The following is a 21,445-nucleotide window of genomic DNA, read 5'->3' as shown; positions in this document are numbered from 1 at the left end:
GCATGCTGAAGTTATTTAGTTCATTTGCTAAAACTTCATACCAAAACATGCTTAAGTTTTGTCCTGCAGTTTACAGTTTTGTCATGAGTTTTATCCGAAACTTCAGTCTAAACAAACTGAAGTTTTTTAGTTCATTTGCTAAAATTTCAGACTAAACATGCTTAAGTTCTTGTCTTGAAGTGTGTAATTTTCTAATGAGTTTTTGCTAATGCATGCTGAAGTTATTTAGTTCATTTGCTATAACTATCATACTACCGATCTCTGATGCGCTCAAACAAAGAAGACCGAGCGACTGTACAAGCTAGAACACGACTGGGCTCTAAAATATCCAACCTTACAAAATAGTTGGCAAAAGTCCGAACATCTGATGCAAGCGACCTCTTACCGACTGGAATGAACGCAAGGCTGCCATACTCGCTGCCTTTCTACTCAAGGCTTCGGCCACCACATTGGCCTTTCCGGGATGATACAAGATGGTGATATCATAGTCTTTCAATACCTCCAACAACCTCTTCTGCCTCACAAAACATGCTGAAGTTTTGTCCTGCAGTCTACAGTTTTGTCATGAGTTTTATCCATAACTTCAATCTAAACAAGTTGAAGTTTTTTAGTTCATTTGCTAAAACTTCATAGCAAAACATGCTTAAGTTTTGTCCTGCAGTTTACAGTTTTGTCACGAGTTTTATCCGAAACTTCAGTCTAAACAAACTGAAGTTTTTTAGTTCATTTGCTAAAATTTCAGAATAAACATGCTTAAGTTTTTGTCTTGCAGTATGTAATTTTCTAATGAGTTTTTGCTAATGCATGCTTAAGTTATTTAATTTATTTGCTAAAACTTCATATCAAAACATGCTGAAGTTTTGTTTTGTAGTCTATAGTTTTGTCAATAGTCTTTTATTAAAAAGGGGCAAAATCGTCTTTTTAAAACGCTTTTAACAAAAAAAAACGCGTACAAATGCAAACGGAAAAATAAAACGGGTACACGTTAAAAAAGGGCGACCAAATAGAGCGCCCCATGCAATTTTGACAAAAATTTATGACTTAACTAGGATTTATATATATATATATATATATATATATATATATATATATATATAATATTTTAACTCTTAACTATGATGAATTTATATGTTTTGGTGTAAACACCATATTTAACAAAGGACTATTTCGAAGATACTTTTTTTGGGGGGGGGGGGGGTGGGGTCGTTTTTCAAAGGGGGGAATTCACGGATAGTTCAACCATATGAGATTCACTATTCAAAAGCTTGCTAGTATAAATTAATTTCGAACTCTTTCCATGTATAAATTCTGGGATGATTAATGTTTACCAGCAACAATTACTCTAGCAAGTTTGGAAAAAGAATTTTCTATTTCAATCATCCTTCTCAAAGAATGCGAAGAACCAAAGTCCAGAAGTAACTATATGACGGACTTTTCTTGCTATTAGCCAGTGCAAAATTTCAAGAAATGGGGGTCAACCTAATGCCATCTAACCTAAAACTAGAATGTGGTTGAACATTTACAGGGTTAACTCCTTGTGAGAAGTCTAAGCCTCGACGAGGCTGTAAATCTAATCATCTTCCTCGCTTATCAATCTCTTCATTAAGAAGCCGAGTCATTAAACCTTGATTAGGGGTCAAATTATTGGTTTTGAGAAGTGTGTACAATGCATGAAGTTCTTCAGAGTTTGCCTTCTTAATCAGGCCACTGAGTACTGTATCAGCTCCGGTAGGATCATTTGAGATCTCGGATTTTATATTGAGTCTCAAACTGTCAACAGATGCGGATGGTGCTCTCAGCATCATCGGTCGAGATTTCCAGTATTCTGAACACACTTGATTTTGATCCATAGCTTGAATTACCTGCACAGATGAAATCAAATGAAAACATCAAGACGATATATATCTTTTAGATTACATTTCATATTTTCTTTCAACTTTCATGTTGTTTCTCACATTTTTTTATCTAGGAGATAATCGGAAATGAAATCCTTTTAAAGATAAACATATTAGTATTGTGTCGTGCCAGAAAGTTACCAAGATCTAAAATCAAATTCAAGAACATATGTGGAATGACCTGTATAATTGCAGGTGAAGAAAAACCAAACATTTCCATGCCATCAAGACTTCCAGGTGGCTGCAAAGGAGGAAGCTTCAGTTTTCCCAACTTATGTTGCTTTGTTATTTCTTGATTCACTCTCTCCCGGACCATGTCCCAGCATCTGACAGCGGATAAATGAACAAACACTTCATTCGGACAATGCTCTAACGAGACCTGCAAGGCCCATTTTTCCACTTAAAGAGAGGACACCAGAATGGCAGGAATACAGGAATAACATTACAGTATGACGCAAGAATAGCAGGAATAGTATTAGTATGACAACACAATGGCATGAATAACCAAGTAATACATAGCAATAAAGACACCAATAAGCTTGTCACAGCGAAGGTAAACAAAAAAGAAAGGGCAATCAGGGAAAAAGCTGTGAAGTAACCCTCAAAGATGTAGGCTGTGAATGTTTTCATGAGCTGATACAAGACTATCCATCTAGCTAATATTGTAGCAGTCAAATTGCCTAAAGGCAAACTACAACCTGAGCAGAAACTCACAAAGCTTTTGAAAGAAACAACAAATCTGACTTGTAGTCATTACTTGGTAATCTGCTCGAGAAGTTGTCTCCTAACATAATGCAGTTGAAGTGGAAAGATAATGAAGCTTCATGGAGAAACCTCGCTATGGTAATTATTCAGTAAACACGTTATCAAGATATGGCAACTGGCAAGAAATGAAGTGTGGCTCAACTCTGCATGGAAAACTTAATGCAGAGGAAACAAGAACGAAACTATGGCAATCTGAAGCGCACCACAATAGCCAAAAATAAGAATTCCGCCAACACAAGTACACAAATTGATTCGACAAATAGTTCCATTCAAACAGAATATCTAATTACCATAAACAATGGCCCATCTCGCCCTGCATCCAGAACTTCAGAAACGTAGTAGCACATATTTGCTGGATCTAAAACATCAATGTATCTGACCCGGCTCCTGAATCCTGCATTTGACACACGAACAAGTTTGTCTATTGTTACTTCCAAGAGTTGAGCAAAATAAATACGAGTAATTCACATGTATCATACCCTTGGGGTAAATAGCCCGATTGTCGCTCCATAGCTTGCCAGGCTGAACAACTCCATAATCCAGAGGTTCCACATTGCAATTGATTCTCCTCACGACTTTTGCAATACGAGGACCTTTCTGACGAAAATATCTGTCCAAATTGTTTTGAGAGACGGGAGAGTCACTTGATAAAGGTTGTGGACACTCCGTTTCCTTAATTTGGCTATCTTCTTTATTTGGTTTAGAGTCACATGGTTGTGGGGGCTTGGGACAAGCATCTGCATCTCTTGAAATGATATTACAGCCAGAAGTCCCTTTTGTAGCCTGAGAACCTTGGGCATGTTTATCAAGATCCATAATTACAGAAGAACCTCCAACGGAAGAATGCGTTTCTTGATTAAGTCTATGATGTATTAAATCTTTTGCATTATCCTCAACTTTTATGCTCTCTGAACTAGATGAACCACTAATTCTGTCTCCGGTAACTTTCTCATCATTAATGGATGTTGTTGAGACAAGTTTAGCACTGCTACCCATGCTCATTGTATGTTTTTCCACAGTATCTCCCAAAAGAACTGATCTGTTCATCTCCTCTCCCTCATCATCGCTGAGAAGGATCACATCACCATCACCAAGACCTGAAGTGCCCTTCACTTCATGCTTATCTGTTGGTAATTTCCTACTACATGACCCACCCTCCACGGAAAGCTGACAAACTGGATTTCTATAACCAGGAACAAACTTTACGGATTCTTCACTTTTACTCTGGAAGCCATTCTTCGCCCCCTTAATTCCATGAGAAGAGTTGCCAGCCATAGAGGATGCCTTGATTGATTCCAAAGCTAAAACTGGAGCTCTATAATCAGGAACCAACTTTACAGATTCTTCACTTTTGCTCTGGAAGCCATTCTTTGCCCCCTTAATTCCATGAGAAGAGTTGCCATGCATAGAGGATGCCTTGATTGATTCCAAAGCTAATGGTTCCCTGGATTGTTTATTTTTATGCAGTGATGAAGCACTGTCGCTGGCCCTTGTCAAGAGATTTGCGTTTCCATCATCCTTTTCCTTTTTTATGGAAGAAGCTATAGGGAATCCTGTGCTCGTCTCTTTTAGCACTGGTTCCTCAGGTTTACAGGATAACTTACCAACAAGCCCTGCAACATGCCTCTCTTTGTTTACATAAGAACTCAAAGCCAATCCAAGATCTTGCCTGGCCCATCGATAAATTGCACTCAATTTCCCTTCTAAAGCGTCAACTAGTACATTTAACTCATTGATGTCATAACGGAAGAGGAAAAATTTGGCACCCCAGGAACAAGTGCACAGTTGTTTTGCATGGCTCAAGCATGCATATTTATCCGGCGAACAATGATGACAGCCGGCGGCGGACAGGTGTAGATCGAAAAAACATACACTACATTCCCTCTCATTAGTAGCATCAAAAGTGCTCTCCATCTTTAGTGCCTGTGAAGAATTGCAAAGAAACTCCCTCCTCACTCTCTCCATCTCAACACGGTTCTGCAAAAAAGATAATTCAGGAGTGAAGTTGAATTAAAAGGTACTAGGCTTAGTAGCATAACATGCATGGACATAGATAGAACTAAAATGTGGTACCAGTATGACCAAATCTATAAATATCAGTCAAATCCCCCAAAAATAAAAGGATAAGAAAGGAAAATATACCCTCAATGCAACAAAAGAAAGATAGAGGAAAATGGAAATGGAGATTAAGGACTATCCATCAATAGAATATTGGTGTTGCTATGTGCACATCCGCCAAAAGAATGCAACTATTTAATTCGAATAAGTTCGTACCTTTAGTGCTTTTGACAAAATTCCATCTTTTCCACAAACATCTTTCCATCGTAAATTATTTGAGGTATTCTTCCTCAGTAAATTAAGTTCCCAGTGTGCTTTGACTGCATCTCGAGCTGCCCCCAGTAACAGTTTATCATGGGATATGGAAGTTTTCCGGCCCTGCTCACGATAAAGCTCAATCGCATTCTGCCCATGCGGTAACCAGTCAACAGGAGCAACATTTACTGCTTCAGCACAATTGAAGCCACAATTGAAACCAGCATGATATGCTCTTGGGAAGGTCAAAACAAACTCTCCAGGATTTTGGACACACTGATAAACTGGAACTCCCTCAGACTTCAATATTGAGGGGGATAGTTGTGTAACCTGCATAAAATAAGTTGTTGATAAAAGATTAAACAATTTATAAGAGGTTGGAAGACAACTCCTGTGGCAAATTCACTGTCACCTCTTTGTAAAGAATAACCTAGCAAATGACACAGCAGACAGATCTTCCATAAGAAGAGCAAAATTTACAGGAAAACAGTTTCTTGATTACATTTGAATTTGATGAGGACGCTACAGTATTCCAACAATATAAATGGAAGCACATATCACCTATACCTCCCAACCCTAAAAAGACGATGGTAGTAGAACAGGCCTTTTAGCAAAACATGTCATTCTTGAATAGGGAATACCAACAAAGAGACATGTTAATAGGATTCAATTACTTTTCGATCAAATGAAGATTGGACTCACCAGCTTGTGAAGCAGGTCGGGCTGCTCTTCAAAGAGATCAGGCAAGTGCTTCCTCATAGCAGCCTCCAATTTCAACGCATCTGCTCCAGGCACGCCATACCACATTTTTGGAGCCCCGAAATGCATATAATTTAGTGAGTACAAATGGTGATCTTCAACATGCTGTTGGTTGAAAATATATAGAAAAGAAAATTGTTAAGTAAATAAGACAGAAGCACGAATGCCATTATGTTTTCAGGTTATTAAAGAAAAGAACGATCATCCAAATTATATATTTCAAGCATACTCAATTACACTGCTCATATATTTCAAGCAAACTAAATTATGCTGCTGCCCAATTCAAAAGAAAGGATTGTGTTGTCAAGAACAGACCCAATAACAGCTAGTACTTCTTATTTTCAAGAAATATGACCTCAAAAACTCTGATTGACTTTAAATTAGCTCCTGCTCAATGCAAGAGAAAGGAATAATCTCAACCAAGGAATCACTAATACTGCCCATTTGTAGTTCGAATAAACACGATCTGGAGCTTACTCAAACACCATTTGTGAATATTTCCATTCTTATTGAAGGTTTTACAAGTTCTTTTTTTAAAATTATTATTTACAAGACCTTTAATAGAAGAAGAAATTTTTGAAATACAGAAGCAATATGAAAAAGGTATGTGCCAATTTTATTTCAACATGTGAAAGGAAACCCCATTTGCGAAGAAAAATTGGCACCTACAGTAGCTACGCAATCAATAGAAAGACTTGTTGAGGCAATTGCACCCAACAAATTTCAGTGTAATAAAGCAACTGAGGAAAACTATATTCCTTACCCAACAGAATGATGAAAAGCACATTCCTATATAAAGCCAAGGCACCAAAACACCAGATATGTCGCTGCTCTCGTATGTAAGAACAGAACCTGGAAGCCTAGGGAAGTTATTCAAGTTCCATCCTGCGTTTACATACTTCCGGTCAGAAGAGCCAACTTGATGGCCATGTTTAGGGAACCCACTGCCAAATACTCCAGTTTCCAAGTCAGCCCCATAAAGAACCTAGCAAATGATGACAAAGGAATGACAGAAAGGGAGAAAATGTTATACATCAAAACCTAGATGGTGTGCACAACAAGAAAAAAAGATCAGCAAAGAGTGACACCTCGATCTCTTCGGTAGGTTTCTCGACCATCCGCCAAAATTCACCCTCAATGTTCTCCAATGAAGGCTCACACTGCCCTTCATTTTGCCTGAAGTACTGGGCCTTAAAATCATCAGCATATTTTTGAAATGCGTCCAGACTAAACTCTGGACCAGGTTCAAATCCAAACCTCTCCTCATAAATAGCAGCTTCATCAGGGGTCCTAATGTCAACACTACCATTACCCAAGTCTACTCCGGTTTTTGAGCACCTTCTTCTTTTCTTCTTCTTATGATGATTAACTTTCCACATCTTTCTCATCGAATTTCGATTCTGAAGTTTGTCAATCCTCTGTATACGGGTAGCAAATTTGGAGTTCTCCCATATATATTTTTCCTTAAGAGGGCATGGAGGTTTCCACGAAGCAGGCGGTACAATGCGACAAATTCCATATGCCTCTGCTTTGGTGCGTATGCTAGCCATATATGTCAGGGTATCTTCAAATTCCTGGAGATTGAAAAAAGTTATTGACAAAACTTAAGGCAAGACTTTGAGTAATGACAAAAAAGAAAGGGTGTCGTGTTCAAGTAGAGATACTGAAAGGGGTTCATTAGCCAAGTAAAATAGGACCTCTTCAGTTGGATAGAACACCGGAGCATCCTCAAGATCAGGCCTACAAGCTTCCTCTGGCCTCCATCTCGCAGTTACCTGTTCCAAGCTTGAAACTTTAAAACAGCATATATACATGTAATAGACCTACAACTCTGTGTAGGCTTGTATCTCATTTAGCTTTATGTTTGTGAACTCAACTCCGCTGGAAGCTAAACACTTTCGATGATCAGAGTGCTAAATGCTGCTCTAATCTTAATTACCATAACACTTAAATTATCCTAAATGGCTGCCATGAAGAGATGCTTCTTTGTAAATATAATTGTTTATAGGTACTTTTCTACATGATATCATAAACCATAACAGGCTGAAAAATAAAAGCAGCATACCAGCACTAAACATCTTATCAAAAAAAAAAAAAGTCAACTCTATATACTGACCCTTTGGCAATTGAGACACGCTTCACATCCACGGATGACTCCTTTTGGAAGTGACGGCCTAACAAAGGGATTCTGCACAAGAGGAAGAGAATAAGAGAGGTGCAAAAGTAAACTTTTAGAAAATAATAGGCTAGCTACTCAACCTGATCGGGTTCGGATTCATCTTCTGAGCTTTTCTCATACTTCCCGTAGTTTATCCCAGGTTTACGCCTAAGTGACTTAATCATCTTTCCATCTTCGGTACCTTCAATATATGTTTCTACCTGACTTCCATGCGATTTTGATTCGCTCACTGAGGATGGCTGATTAATCATGAGTCGATTATTATCCACCTTTCTTAAGGTGAAGGGCGCAAGTGACTCAAAACCAGGCGGAATTGATGAAATGTCCATATCCTCCTCTTTGACACAATGTCTAACAAGTTCAGTCCCCATCCTCCAGACTGCCAAGCAACCAATATACAAGTGAGAAATCGAAGAAAGAAGAACACACTCTCGAGTTCCCTTCATAAGATATGGCACAGAACAGAAGGTTTATACTGAGACTCAAAAAGTACATATAGCTACTTGTGGCGAAAAATCAGTGGGCCCGTACACAGATTGATAACTATGATTGTTCTCTAAGAACCGATTTAATATAGGAAAACTTCCACGTGAAGCGTACAATCAACATTAAGACGACAACCAAACATATGATAATCTATTAAGACCAATTGTTGCTTGTGTACAAATACAACAACAACAATAATGCCTCAATCCCAAACTGCTTGTGTACAAATATGCATACAAAATCTCAGAAGTACTCTTGAAAGAGTCCATCCACATTAATAGGCATAAATTCCCAAAATAGTATAGATCTACAAAAATTAGCAGAAAATTTCTTCTGTAAAACATTCATCTAAAGTAAATTTACCCAGTTGATCTTTCAGCAATTGCACAAATTCATTATACAGTACTAGCTTTGCTTACATTGAAACAGTAAAACCCTAATCAAACTATGATCAATTTTAAGATGAACATCAAATCAACAAAAATCGTCCAGTTAGTCAAAACATGTACAACAACAACAATAATTACGCCTCAGTTTCAAACAAGTTAGGATCGGCTGTACGAATCCTCACTGACAACGTTAGACAAGACAGAAGTCCATATATAAAAACAGGCATTCATAGAAACAGATAAATTTACCAAAATAACCTTTCTCAGAAATTGAGAGCTTCAGAACAGAAGCTTATGTACTTACAAATATTGATCCACTGATCTAAGAAGCTTCAACTCCTCTTCACTACACCCAGACATTCAAAAAAGCAACAAACAATTCAGTACCAGAATAAATCAAATCACAAAAATAGCTTAAACCAATAAGTAGATAAATTTGAAACACTATAAAAAATTTCATAACCAAAAATTTATAATCAGATTCAGCAGATCTAAACCTAATCCTATGCATAAACCTTTTTTGAGGAAAAAATAAAATAAAAAAATAAAAAAAATAAAAAGCCTAACCCTAACCCAGTACTGAAACAGAGATATGTTACCCACCATGTCAGCTCCTGGTCACAACAAATTGGCCTTTGACCAGATGATATACTAGTAATTTGCTTTGAATTTTTCACCCAGAATACAAATCCCTAATTTATTTGTAAAAGTGTAACAAATATTTGGTCATAGATGGTGAAAATTGCAACCTAATAAAGGTGAATCTATTATCTATCAATTAAACCCTAAATTTTAGAAACTGTAACAGTATCTAAGTCACAGATTATAAAAATTTAAGAAATCCAATACAGATGAATCAATCCTTTTTTTAGATTTTGTTTTTTTTTTAATTTGGGTAGGCAAATCCAGATAAAGATCAGATAAGGGTACACACCGCTGAAATAATTAATTTGATTTACCTTAGAGAAAAAAAAAACAATTAATAAATGAAAGAACCCTTGTACTATAGAAAAAGAAAAAAAAAAGGAAATTTGTTACTTGTAATACTATGGTCATTCTGTGTTCTAATAATCTATGGGCAAATTTCCACCTTGAAATCGACGCGTGTTTGACGTGCCCAATTTTTAACTCCTTAGTTATACGTTTTAAATTTTTTGTCTACTTTATATTGTACTTAAAGAAATCTATTTAATATTACCAAGGTTTGGTATTTCAAAGGATTATTCCTTTTATTCTTGAACCACGGTTAAAAAAAAGGGACAAACAGGATGGGTTTGGTTGGGAATTGAGTAATAACACTTTATATTTTAATAATTATAAAATTTAAATATTATGAAATCCGTCTTTATTAAGTATTTTTTATTATTAAAAATAAATAAATTAATATATTGAAAGTTATTTAGTAACAAGATTTTTAAAGGGTAAAGGAACCCATATTGCAGAGATTAGTTTAAGTGCGCGTAAACTGGACATAACGTCATAGTTAAAAGAAAAAAAAAAGAGAGGAGGAGAAATTTAAGGGATAATTGAATTATTCTTACCGGTAGTTATCTGCTTTTGTTTTGTTTCTTTCTGCTTTGGACTTCCTAACGGCGTGACTTGTGAGGGGATAGAGAGTAATGGTATCACGTATGCTTTATTGGAAGTTTGGCACCTTTGGTTGTGTTAAAAGCATTGCATATGTGGATATATTCCTTATATTTGTAAATATCTCCTGAAGTAGGGGCAATGTTTGTTTCAATCTGATGAAACCTTGTAGGACAATTTACAAAGTCAAAACTTGGTTTTGGGCCAAGCCCAAGTGAGTTGTGCTTGATACAACAAGAGTGGGATTGCTCAAGTAGCATCGTTAACTTCCGATCAATAGATTGTGAGTTCGAGTCACCCTAAGAACAAGATAGAAAGCGCTTGGAGGGGAATAATAAAAAAAAAAGTTGTGCATGATACCTAATCTTGCAAAAAATTGCACGGGCGCCTTATTTGGTCACCCATATTTAACCTATACTGACTTTTTAATTTATTTTTTTTAACTTGTACCCTCTATTTAAACAACTTCAGGCATTTTTCTCCTCTTTCTTCTTCTTCTTCTTCTTCTTCTTCCCGTAACAATAATTTTATATCGTGTTTGTGAAAATATTTTAAGATACTTTATGATGTTTTACTGCGGTGAACTGTTGTGGCATTTTATTTTTTACTATTGCTTAGGGTTTTTTATTGGTTCGTTAGATTTATTATTGTTTTGACAAATTTATGATTGGGGTTTGTTCTTGATGATATTTGGAGGTTATGTTTCAATTTGAGCTTATTTTGGAGTAGATCTAGGTATTAAATCGTATATTATATTGTTAAAATTCGAAGAATAAATTTCTGTTTTACGTGCAATTTGCACTTTAGGCCTATCTGACCTTAAGTGCATGAAAAAGTTAGTTGCACTTCAGACCTTTTGGCCTTAAGTGCATCTGAAGTACAATTTTTTACTTCAGACTTATTGGCCTTAAGTGTAGGAAAACGTTTGTTGCACTTCAGACCTTTAGACCTTAAGTGATCTGAAGTGTAATTTTTCACTTAAGACTTATTGGCCTTAAGTACATGAAATCATTGGTTGCGCTTCAGACTTATTTGGTCTTAAGTACATCTGGAGTGTAAATTTTCACTTCAGCCTTATTGGCCTTAAGTGCATGAAACCATTGGTTGCACTTCAGACCTATTTGGCATTAAGTACATCTGAAGTGTAATTTTTCACTTCACACTTATTTGCCTTAAGTGTAGAAATTTTTTTATTGCACTTCAGACCTTTTGGCCTTAAGTGCATCTGAAGTGCAAATTTTCACTTCAGATTTATTGTCCTTGAGTGCAAGAAACTATTTGTTGCACTTCAGACCTATTTGGCCTTAAGTGCATTTGAAGTGTAATTTTTTACTTCAGACTAATTTTTTCTTAATTTCAAACCCGATAAGTCTGAAGTTGATCGTAAAGTAGGTAGGCTTACAAACTTTTTTTTACAAAGTGGGTATGGGTTCAATTGTGATCCCAAAATCGGGTATAGGTGCAAAAAACTCCTAATCTTACTTTGGAGTTGAAAAGGCCAAAATAGCATGGGTTAGCCAGTTTTAGGACTGGTAATTGAAAAATAGTCAGTATTTACAAAGTTATTGAAAAATAATCATTATTTTATGCAAAGAGATAATCTGGACAAGAATATCCCACTAAAACACGAATCTTGTATATAAACTGCCAACATATTATGTTGGAATTTCGGTACATTATGAAATTTCACACATTACGCTAGATCTCATACGTAAAATTCGAAATCCAACATATTATGCCGGATTTTTTCTAGATTTTAAGGGTATTTTTGTTTAGATTTTATTTTTACATAAAAAAATGACTAAATTTCGTTTACTTTTAAATATGTGGCTAATTTTCAATTAGCATATGTATATGGTGGTGGATGTAGTGTACTAGTTATGGGTTCAATTGAACCCATAACTTTTGATGCGGAGTAAAAATATTATGTATAAAAATTCATTAAAATTATAAAAATAGTAGATATAAACCCATAACTTTATAACGGGTTCACTTCTAAGAATATTATAACTTGAATTCAAGAAATTTAAATCCTGGATCTGCCTCTGTTAATGTAAATCAAGCTATTTCTCATTTTTTGCGTTGAAAAGTGATGTGATCTTTATATAAATAGTTGACCTGATTTATTATTTATTTTTTCTAACCGATATACATAAATTATATAATTATTATATTATAGCATAATCGACAATATTTTGTTTTAAAATTATAAAATAGGTAGCAACATTTTTGTTTAATGGATATCAATATTTGTATAAAAAAATTACAAAAGCTTAATATCAACAACATAGTATTCAAAAATAGTTTCAAAAACAAAAAAAAATGATCGATTAGAAAATGCATAGATTTAATCTAATCTTGTCATCCTAATGTTGTCATTGACAAATAAATATTTTTCTGCCATAAAAAGGACTAGAAGAAATAAAAATAAATGAAATAAGAAAAGGTATGATTATGGACCTTTTCATTGTGTGCATGAGGCGAAGTGAACAAATAGCCGTTTTAGGATCCATATTTAAAGAAATGACAGAAAATTATTAAAAAAAAATAAGTTTAATCGCCTCATAATTAACTTTTGACATGCATATTTAAAGTTCAAAATTCAGGTCTATGGTCTTGCGGGTCTAAATTGTATTGCCAAAAACGAAAAAATTACACATACGCCCTATTTTGGCGCCCCATTTAACATGTACCCATTTTTTAATTTTTTTTAACTTGTACAACTGTTTAAACAACTTACATTTTTCTCCTCTTTCTTCTTTTTTTTCTTCTTCTTCGGGTAACAGTGATTTTATATGATATTTGTGAACATATTTTATATGATGTTTTAAAAAATGATATCCATCGATTTACTCATTCGGCTCATTAATCAGAACGCGCGGTTTTCACTGGGCTTTAGCCCATTTCTCCAGTGCACCGTTTTCGTATTTCTAGTTTCAGCCAATACGTATATTATGCTAGCTTTTGGCAATAAATTTTTAAATTTGTTTTGAAAAATCTTATTTGGGTGAAGTTTGGTTTGAAGATGAAAATGTATTTGGATATTATTTTTTAAAATATATTTTTTAAATTTATTTTGGAAAAATATGAAACATGACGTATACCCACGCGTTCTAAAAACTATCACAAATAACCAATAGTACCATTATCAATAGCATTCATTATATTATCGCAAGCCATAGTCCTGAACATAAATAAATTTGATACAAAATTATCATTTTTATAATGAACCATATGATACACTATTAGGTGACCGAGAATACGAAGTAATATTGTTATAAAATAATAAATGATATGCTATGTTATAAAATATAAAAGTTTGGATCAATTTTTAAAAAAATATAATATTGATATTTGTTTGGGATTTGGGATTTGGGATTTGTAAGTTTGACAAAATGTAGCCAAAATTTGTGGCGTTAACCAAATTTATTTTGTAAAATCTTTGCCAAACGGTCCTGTATATTTCTTGATTTCCTTTTTTAACATCATTCTGAACCCCCCAAACTCCCACACAAAATCCCTAATTCAGCGATCGGAAGTCCCTAATTCACCAGATTTGCAATGTCGACGGTGCCTTCAACGTCGGCGTCAGCTACTTCATCGTCGTCGCAGTACACTTACTCAAACGGCACATACTTTCCGACGCCGTTTCATCTCCAACAACAACCTCCTCCTCAGCCCTATATAGGCGCTGCTCCTCCGCCCGTACAACTTCCCGGTCCTCCCGTCTACCCTGCCCCTGCTCCGGGCGTTTACACTTTGCCTCAGTTTCAACAAGTAAGTGCTCCAAATGTCAGCAAATATTAATTGCAAAAAAAGGAAGAAATATGAAAATTATAAACTCTTATTTCTGAATTTCGGTCTTGTTATGATGTAACGACGGGCAAAATTGCAATTGGTTGTTAATTCTTACGTTTTGATTTCGTTGGAGTCACGCTAATGTCCATAGAAAGTTTAATTGATTATAGCTTGTGGAGTAAGTAATTATGTAAGTCATATTGTTTTTTATTTTTGCTCCCTTTTTCTAGTTATTTTTGTCAAGTGTTTGAGAATTTGGCGGGTATTTTGTAAAATCTTTCTGGGAAGTTGTTGAGAGTATATTTTCTTATAGAGTTTAATAAGTTATATATGCTACACTATCAGGTCACCCTAAGGATATCTACAAGTAAGCCTCCATAAAAGAAGGCAGGTTACCTGCTGCCATAATAGGTAATGTGACTTGACAGTGTAAATTTTTGTTACACTAACAGTATATAGAGCTTAAAATCCTTTTTATAAGGGTGATGCCTGGGCCAGCTTGCTTGCTGAGAATATCTGCGCACATGTTTGTGTGTATGTGCATGATAAAATATCATGACGCCAATTAGAAGCTTGTTAGTTTCGTTTTAGGAGGAGAACAGAAGAAAATCTCAATAGAAGTATTTGCACCAGGGCTTTGTACATATGTTACTTTGTATGTTAAGCTAGTGGCTTGTTTTGAAAAAAGAAGGATGTTTTGTCATGATTGTAATGTACGTAATACTTGCGGACAGGCTCAGCAGTTATTCCAAAGAGATGCGCAGACAATCACGCCTGAAGCACTTGAAAACGTGAAAGCTGCACTTGCAAGCAGCGAAATTGAGCACAAAGCTGAGGCCAAGAAGAAAGCTGTTCCTCGTAAGGCAGCAGGACAAAGTTGGGAAGATCCTACTCTAGCAGAGTGGCCAGAGAGTAAGCATAATTTCCTATTTCTTTATTTTTTCCTTGACTGGCTGTGCCTCATTGTACTAAAAAGGGGGGGGGGGATTACTCTTTTTTTGTTTTGTTTTTGAAAAGGTAACATATTATATATAAATAAAAGACTAGACAAAAGCTGTGAAGTCACCCATAATTACCTTGAGGCCTAATAAGAAAAGACACTCCTAATCCTTTGTCTTCTCATAAGGATTCTAAAACATCACAAATAGATTCACGATCTTCTAAATATTCTCCTTTACACCAAAAGTAAAAAAGAACTAAACATTTCATTTTCATCTTTTGAATGTTACTGTATCTATCTTCAAAGCATCTTGATTTCTTTCTTCCCAGATTGTCAACCAGGGACAATCTTCCATCTCTCTTTATTACTGGATAGGTTGCCTTCTCTGTTCCAACATGTTAAAACTTCAGGTATTCTTCTTGGCATAACCCACAATATTCCCCTCAAGTTGATGAATATCCTCTATAATTGTTAAGTCACTCTACAACACAAAAAGAGATGATTGATTGTCTCTGCCTACTCTCCACATAAGTAACATCTAGATCATAGCTGGAATCCTCTCTTGATCAAATTATCCTGAGTTAGAACTGCCTCCTTTGCCAACAACCATGTAAAGCATGCTACTTTATAAGGAATTTTAACCTTCCAAATCAATTTCCATGGCCAGCAGCCAATCTGATTGTTTGAGATGTTGAACTCCTTATATGCTGCTTTAACTGAGAACTTCCCTTTGCTATTCCCTACTTCTCTCTCCTCATAGCCTTTGATAGTTTTAACATCAGTTGAACTGGATTCTATCTTGAACTGAATTTCCACTAAAAAGTAAGTAAAAGTAATCAGTTATATTTCTTAATATAATCAAAAGTTAACAGTTATATTTGATTTTCAAAATGGATTCAGCTTTTCCTTCGAAACGTCTCCTATTAGAGTATGCTACCGTATGTACAAGGGTTCAACTATAAAATATGATATTGTGCAAGGTAATGTAGCTTGTCAGAGTAGGCGAACAATGCGTATATAAGGAGCTAATTTTTATTAAGTATCAAGGAAGTAGTTTTATCTACTCTTTTCTCTCTGCTCATTGTTTTTAGGGCGAGTACTATTCTTGAATTTACTTGATGCACTCTCGTTTTAACATAGGAACTTCGGCGCAGAGTATGAGGAGTCTCACTGAGCGAATAGGTGAATAACATATTGGAAGGAACAAGAAAGGTTGGTGAATACTGACATGATTGAAGCTGAAATCTCAGGGTTTATTGCAGTTAACATGGTTATGACAGACAATTGAAAAGTTTAGGATGAAATTAGCCTATCTTGAATACATAACCAATTACTAGATGCCTATAATGAGTGTTTATAAAAGGTCTAACTTTCTGATAAACCAGTGCGGATGCAAGAAGCATGAATAGCAAGTAAATATACTATATGAATTCGTCTTAGTTAAGTTATGGGGTGTTGTGTGTCTTGTATATCTAAATGCACTTCTTTTTCTGGAGGTGTTTAGAGAAGAGAATGTGCAGGAGAAAACCTGTGAGGTAATCTATCTGATCTTACATGTTTGAATATTATACTTTACTGGTCCACTTTCATGATTTGTGGTCTTGCAAGTGATATCATTTTTTTACCCTATTATCTTTTGCTGTTGGTTCTCTGGTCACTTCCTTCCGTGATGGCTGTTTGCACTTGTTTTCCTGTGGTTATTGTGTCTTTTGCTGTTACAATGGTGCAAATCCTGGTACAATGGAATAACTAAGTTTCCTGTTCGGATGGCGTCACAGATGATTATCGTCTATTCTGTGGTGATCTTGGGAATGAGGTGAATGATGATGTCCTGTCAAAAGCCTTTTCAAGGTTTCCAACCTTTAACATGGCTAAGGTAAGCTCTATTAGATCATTTACTTTTTTCCAATAATCTTACATTTTTATGTTTTTGGTATATTTTTATGTATACACGAGCACTGGTATTTCTGGTCATGAAGGGAGAGATTTTGGTCCCCTTAGAAGTTTAATTATTTTCTTCTTTTTTATATCATATTTCTGCTTTCTGAACATTGTCGAATCTTAAAAAAGCTAGATATCTTTATAGATGCATCGACTATTGATAGTCTGCATACGTCTATAGGTGTATGCGTGCATCGAGTTTTGAGATAGACTTCTCACTTTTGACTGCTTTCAAATTGGAGTTTAATAATTTTTAATGATTGAAAATTGAAGAGAACATATTAGTTGTGTCACTGTAGGACCAATATCCCTCAAGTTGTATGTTTGTGTGTGTGTGTGTGTGTTCTTATCCCCTTTTTGGTGGGGTCCACAGCATACATGGATGATGACTTAGTTCTGTATGTGCTTGCGTGTATTTGCATAAAATGAAGAACATAAGGAGCATCTAAATGAGAAGACTCTAGATTGGCGGCATCTAATTGGGAAGATTGTAATGGTGGTGAACTGGTGATACCTTACATCGAAGTCTAATTGTAATTTGTTTATTGCCCAAAACTGCAGTAGTTAATGTGTTATAATAAGTGTAGCTTAGTTATAAATCAAGACCCATCATGTTGATGTTATTATACTTCCTTTCTTTCTGCCTTGATCTGAAAAGATTAGAAAAAAATGAAGTATTTTATATTCGCCTTGCTCTCTTCGAATTTTGTTGTATAATTGTATGTTGTAGCTTGTAAGGTTCAGTAACAAAGGGATTCGCAATGCATTTTGACAGGTTGTGAGAGACAAGCGGACTGGTAAGACCAAGGGATATGGATTTGTGAGTTTTTCCAACCCATTAGACCTTGCGGCAGCACTTAAAGAAATGAACGGTAAGCTATCTGTTAATCAAGATATGAATGTGTAGTTTCTTATTGTGCTTAAGGTACACTGACGTAATCAATATATTAAATGACACAACTTGATAGAAGTGGGTCTGTCACTGTTAGGGGATCAGCTTTTACCTTCTTGAAGACCACTGCTTATAAATGGTATGGATGGTAGCTTTCAGTTGGATCTAACATTTTCCTAGATATACCATTTGGCTGATGCCATGTGAGAGTTTCTTTGGTCCCCCCTTTTTTGATGTCTTCATGTCAAATGATAGCGTTGATAGAGTGTCCTCTACAGGCTCCTGGTTTTTTATTTGAATGTATAATTGCCCTCCCCTCTCCTCTCTAAACAAAAAAAAAGGAATGGTGAAGGAAACAAGTAACAGAACTTTACTGGAAACAAGATTTAGTACCGCTTCTGAAGTCGGTTTAGGCAAAGAAAAAAAAGGTCAAGAAAAGACAACATCAACAACCAAACCTGTATGAGAGAATTTCAGAAGTCTGGTTTCATGTGGAGTTCGCAAAATGGGGATACATGAATGTTTGATGTGGCAGTTGTTTTTAGCTATTGCATTGGTAATGATAATATTACATCCAGATGCCTAATAAGGTGGTTATTCATGTTTGATTTCAGGGAAGTATGTTGGAAACCGGCCGATCAAACTTCGCAAGAGTAAGTGGCAAGAGAGGATTGACTATGAAGCTCTGGAAAGTTCGAAGGTGAGGGTTTTTGCGTGGTGATTGGCCTACTTATGATATTACGTCTTGATAGTTGGCACTATCTAACTTCTACTTATCAAAATTGCATTAACTGACTACTTTTTTGTGGATGTTGGATCTTGTGGCAGAACCGATCACATAAGAAACCAAAGCTAACGAAGAAGAGTATATTGCACAAGTGAGCGCCAACCATGATAATGGCTCATGCATCAAGATACTTAGATGTATTTTAAATGTCTTAATCAATTTCTTCACCATTGTCGCTGTCCGAGAAAGCAGGGACAAATGACAGTCCTAGGACACAGAAATACTATTTGAACCTCTGCAATTTGTTATTCACAATGCTGTATCCATCAGTTGCTGGTTAATGTTTTTCTTCCTCCTTTTAAGAGCTCTAGGAGAGTTCTGAATGATGGAATCCTTTTGGCAACCATAGATTGGTGGATGGGGAAACTGTTGTAGTATGGAAACTTTGGTTCGTTCGCAAGATAAATTGCAGTTTCATACTTTCATTAATGTATCAGTTGAATTGAAGGATAATGAATGTATGGTCCAATGTTTGTGCAATTAATCAACTGAAAACAACTCTTGCTAGATATAATGCCTAATATAGATGTACTGCTATTGGGGGCGTCAATGGATATTTAAAAATCGACTGAAACGTATTGTATCCAATCGATTTTTAGTTTTTTTTTTTTTTAAAAAAAAAATCGTAGGTTTTTATATAAATTTATAATCGTACCGATAATTAGGGTAGACCGGAAAAATATCGAATCATACCGAATAAATTTACATGTGAAAAACATATTTATATATTAGGTTTAAGAAAAATGAAGCATTGAATTTCTTCGTGGGCCTTAGAATTACGAAAAAAGTTAAAGCCAACAAGTAATTAAACTAAAAATTCTAATTTATAAAATTATTATGTCATTTCTACTGAAACTAAATTATTTCCAGCATATTTACTAGTAAGACACAGTATTCTAGCGATTATTAGTAGCAAATCACAATGTATTGAATATGTTTCCTTTCGTATGATTTAGATTTATTTTTTTGAATTTTCAATTTTTTTCAGACTTTATTCTTGAGTCTCACCTTGGTTAATATCTTTCCACTCGTGTGATTTATATTTTTTAAATCTTTGCTTAGTTTTTTTACGTTGCTGTGGAATAGTTAATAGATTTATACTCTCTCACCATCTTTCATGTTTTCTTATTTCATCGCTCACTGTGATTTATATTGCATTTTACTTGTGCTAGTGACTTTTACACGAAATTTACAAAAATACCGAAAATTGAGCAAATTGTACCTATAACGAAGAGAAACCGACATGATTGTAGGTGTATACGGTCAAAACCGATTAGTCCGCCGTACTGACTGGTCGGTATGATAATACTTTGATCGAATGGCGGCTTTGTAACACCAGGTCGATGTCCGAACTCAGGTCACCAAGCTTCGAGCCCGAAGGACCGATCAACGTCGAGCTCGATGTTATTATCAAGCTCGAATCCAAATCGAACTACGATACAAAGTAAAGTTATCGAGCTTATGGTTCAGAGACCGACCAACACTGACCCCGAATCAATACAGGGACCCGAGTCAGAATCGAGTTCGAGTCAAGATCGAGAGCTCGAGTCAATATTGAGCTCACAAACAAGAGCCGTTGCAACCCCACTAGAGGAGAAAATCTTGGCAGGAATCATGTAAAAGATGGTTTATTATGGGTCTCCCACTATGTATTTTAATTATATCTAAAAGTAGGATCCTCCACTATAAAGAGGATGGCTACATTTCTGTAAAGGGCATTTTCTTGCTTACATTGTAATTCAAGCACCATATTCTCTTATATTCAAGGATTATTCTTTCAGGCTTCATTAATTGATTCATTTTGCTTAGTCCTAAAAATCATCTTCTTTCCAACCTTGTTTATTTTGCATTCTTTGCAATCCATATTTGATATTTCTATTTATCCTTACGATTTGTATTAAGCTATACCACATATCCTTAGAACTACGTACAAATTAAACTTCATCCGTTTTTCGGGTAAACAGTTTGGCGCCCATCGTGGGGCTAAGGATAACAGTGGTTAGTTGATACGAATCTGCAAAAACACACCGTTTTGTGCTAGTTTCCGAAAGTATCTTGGATTTCGGATAAGCAACGACTAACTACCAATCAAATGGCCTCACCTATCGACAACGAAGCTGGTCTTCAAGATGAGAACAACAACTTGATACTAAATACCGAAAGACCACTTGTCAACGCCGTTGGAGCTCGAGTTGAAGTGCCGATAGATATCAATTTGCATGTGGCTATTGAGGCGAACCTACATTCTGAACCTGAAAATAGCATTCATGGTGGCACTCAGTCTGCAGCTCGAGATACCCATAACGTCGAGGAAAACAACGGCGTTAACTTGCATATGATTTTCGAAATGTTGCAAGCTCAACAGGCAGTAATAGCTCAGTTGCAAAGCCAAACCCAGCTACCGAGCAGGCCGGAGCCCAGTCCACCTCGAGAAATTGCCTATAGAACGGAGCCAGCCATAATGAGGTCAAATGAGCAAGAATCGGGGACTACTCCCGAAATTGCTAAAATACTCGAGAAGCTCACAAAGCGAGTCGAAACCAACGATAAAAAAGTAGAAACATATAACTCCATGGTCTATCAGATCCCGGGAGCTCCACCAATGATAAAAGGGTTGGATTCCAAAAAATTCGTGCAAAAACCTTTTCCCTCGAGCGCAGCCCCAAAACCAATCCCCAAAAAACTTCGTATGCCCGAAATTCCCAAATATAACG

General features: G+C 35.8%; 2 protein-coding genes across 7 annotated transcripts; one reads left to right on the top strand and one right to left on the bottom strand.

Annotated features, from left to right (window-relative positions):
• Positions 1-1,350: 1,350 nt before the first annotated feature.
• Positions 1,351-10,453, bottom strand: LOC107813042 (putative lysine-specific demethylase JMJ16). 5 transcript variants are annotated; one of them, XM_075245440.1, is made up of 13 exons: positions 10,328-10,453; positions 9,091-9,132; positions 7,992-8,290; positions 7,849-7,920; positions 7,430-7,507; positions 6,821-7,306; positions 6,496-6,717; positions 5,676-5,837; positions 4,935-5,303; positions 3,140-4,637; positions 2,951-3,054; positions 2,077-2,274; positions 1,351-1,862 (listed from the first exon to the last, which is right to left on the bottom strand). In XM_075245440.1, exons 3-13 carry the CDS (start codon positions 8,280-8,282, stop codon positions 1,575-1,577), a joined length of 3,768 nt encoding a protein of 1,255 aa, XP_075101541.1. In that variant the 5' UTR covers positions 8,283-8,290; positions 9,091-9,132; positions 10,328-10,453; the 3' UTR covers positions 1,351-1,574. The 5 variants fall into 5 exon arrangements, with proteins under 5 accessions (XP_075101541.1, XP_075101544.1, XP_075101543.1 ...); XM_075245443.1 differs by lacking the exon at positions 10,328-10,453 and adding an exon at positions 9,877-9,928; XM_075245442.1 differs by lacking the exon at positions 10,328-10,453 and adding an exon at positions 9,825-9,922.
• Positions 10,454-13,737: 3,284 nt separating this feature from the next.
• Positions 13,738-19,164, top strand: LOC107813043 (uncharacterized). 2 transcript variants are annotated; one of them, XM_016638249.2, is made up of 7 exons: positions 13,756-14,150; positions 14,906-15,083; positions 15,441-15,521; positions 16,890-16,987; positions 17,828-17,924; positions 18,559-18,644; positions 18,773-19,164. In XM_016638249.2, the coding sequence occupies exons 1-7, from the start codon at positions 13,935-13,937 to the stop codon at positions 18,824-18,826; spliced, it is 810 nt and encodes a 269-aa protein (XP_016493735.1). In that variant the 5' UTR covers positions 13,756-13,934; the 3' UTR covers positions 18,827-19,164. The 2 variants fall into 2 exon arrangements, with proteins under 2 accessions (XP_016493736.1, XP_016493735.1); XM_016638250.2 differs by lacking the exon at positions 15,441-15,521 and having other exon boundaries at positions 13,738-14,150.
• Positions 19,165-21,445: the final 2,281 nt, after the last annotated feature.

This window comes from Nicotiana tabacum, chromosome 23 (genome assembly GCF_000715075.1).
Source record: "Nicotiana tabacum cultivar K326 chromosome 23, ASM71507v2, whole genome shotgun sequence".
In the NCBI taxonomy this organism is placed as follows: domain Eukaryota; kingdom Viridiplantae; phylum Streptophyta; class Magnoliopsida; order Solanales; family Solanaceae; genus Nicotiana; species Nicotiana tabacum.
This window is presented reverse-complemented; position numbering and strand designations above follow the sequence as displayed.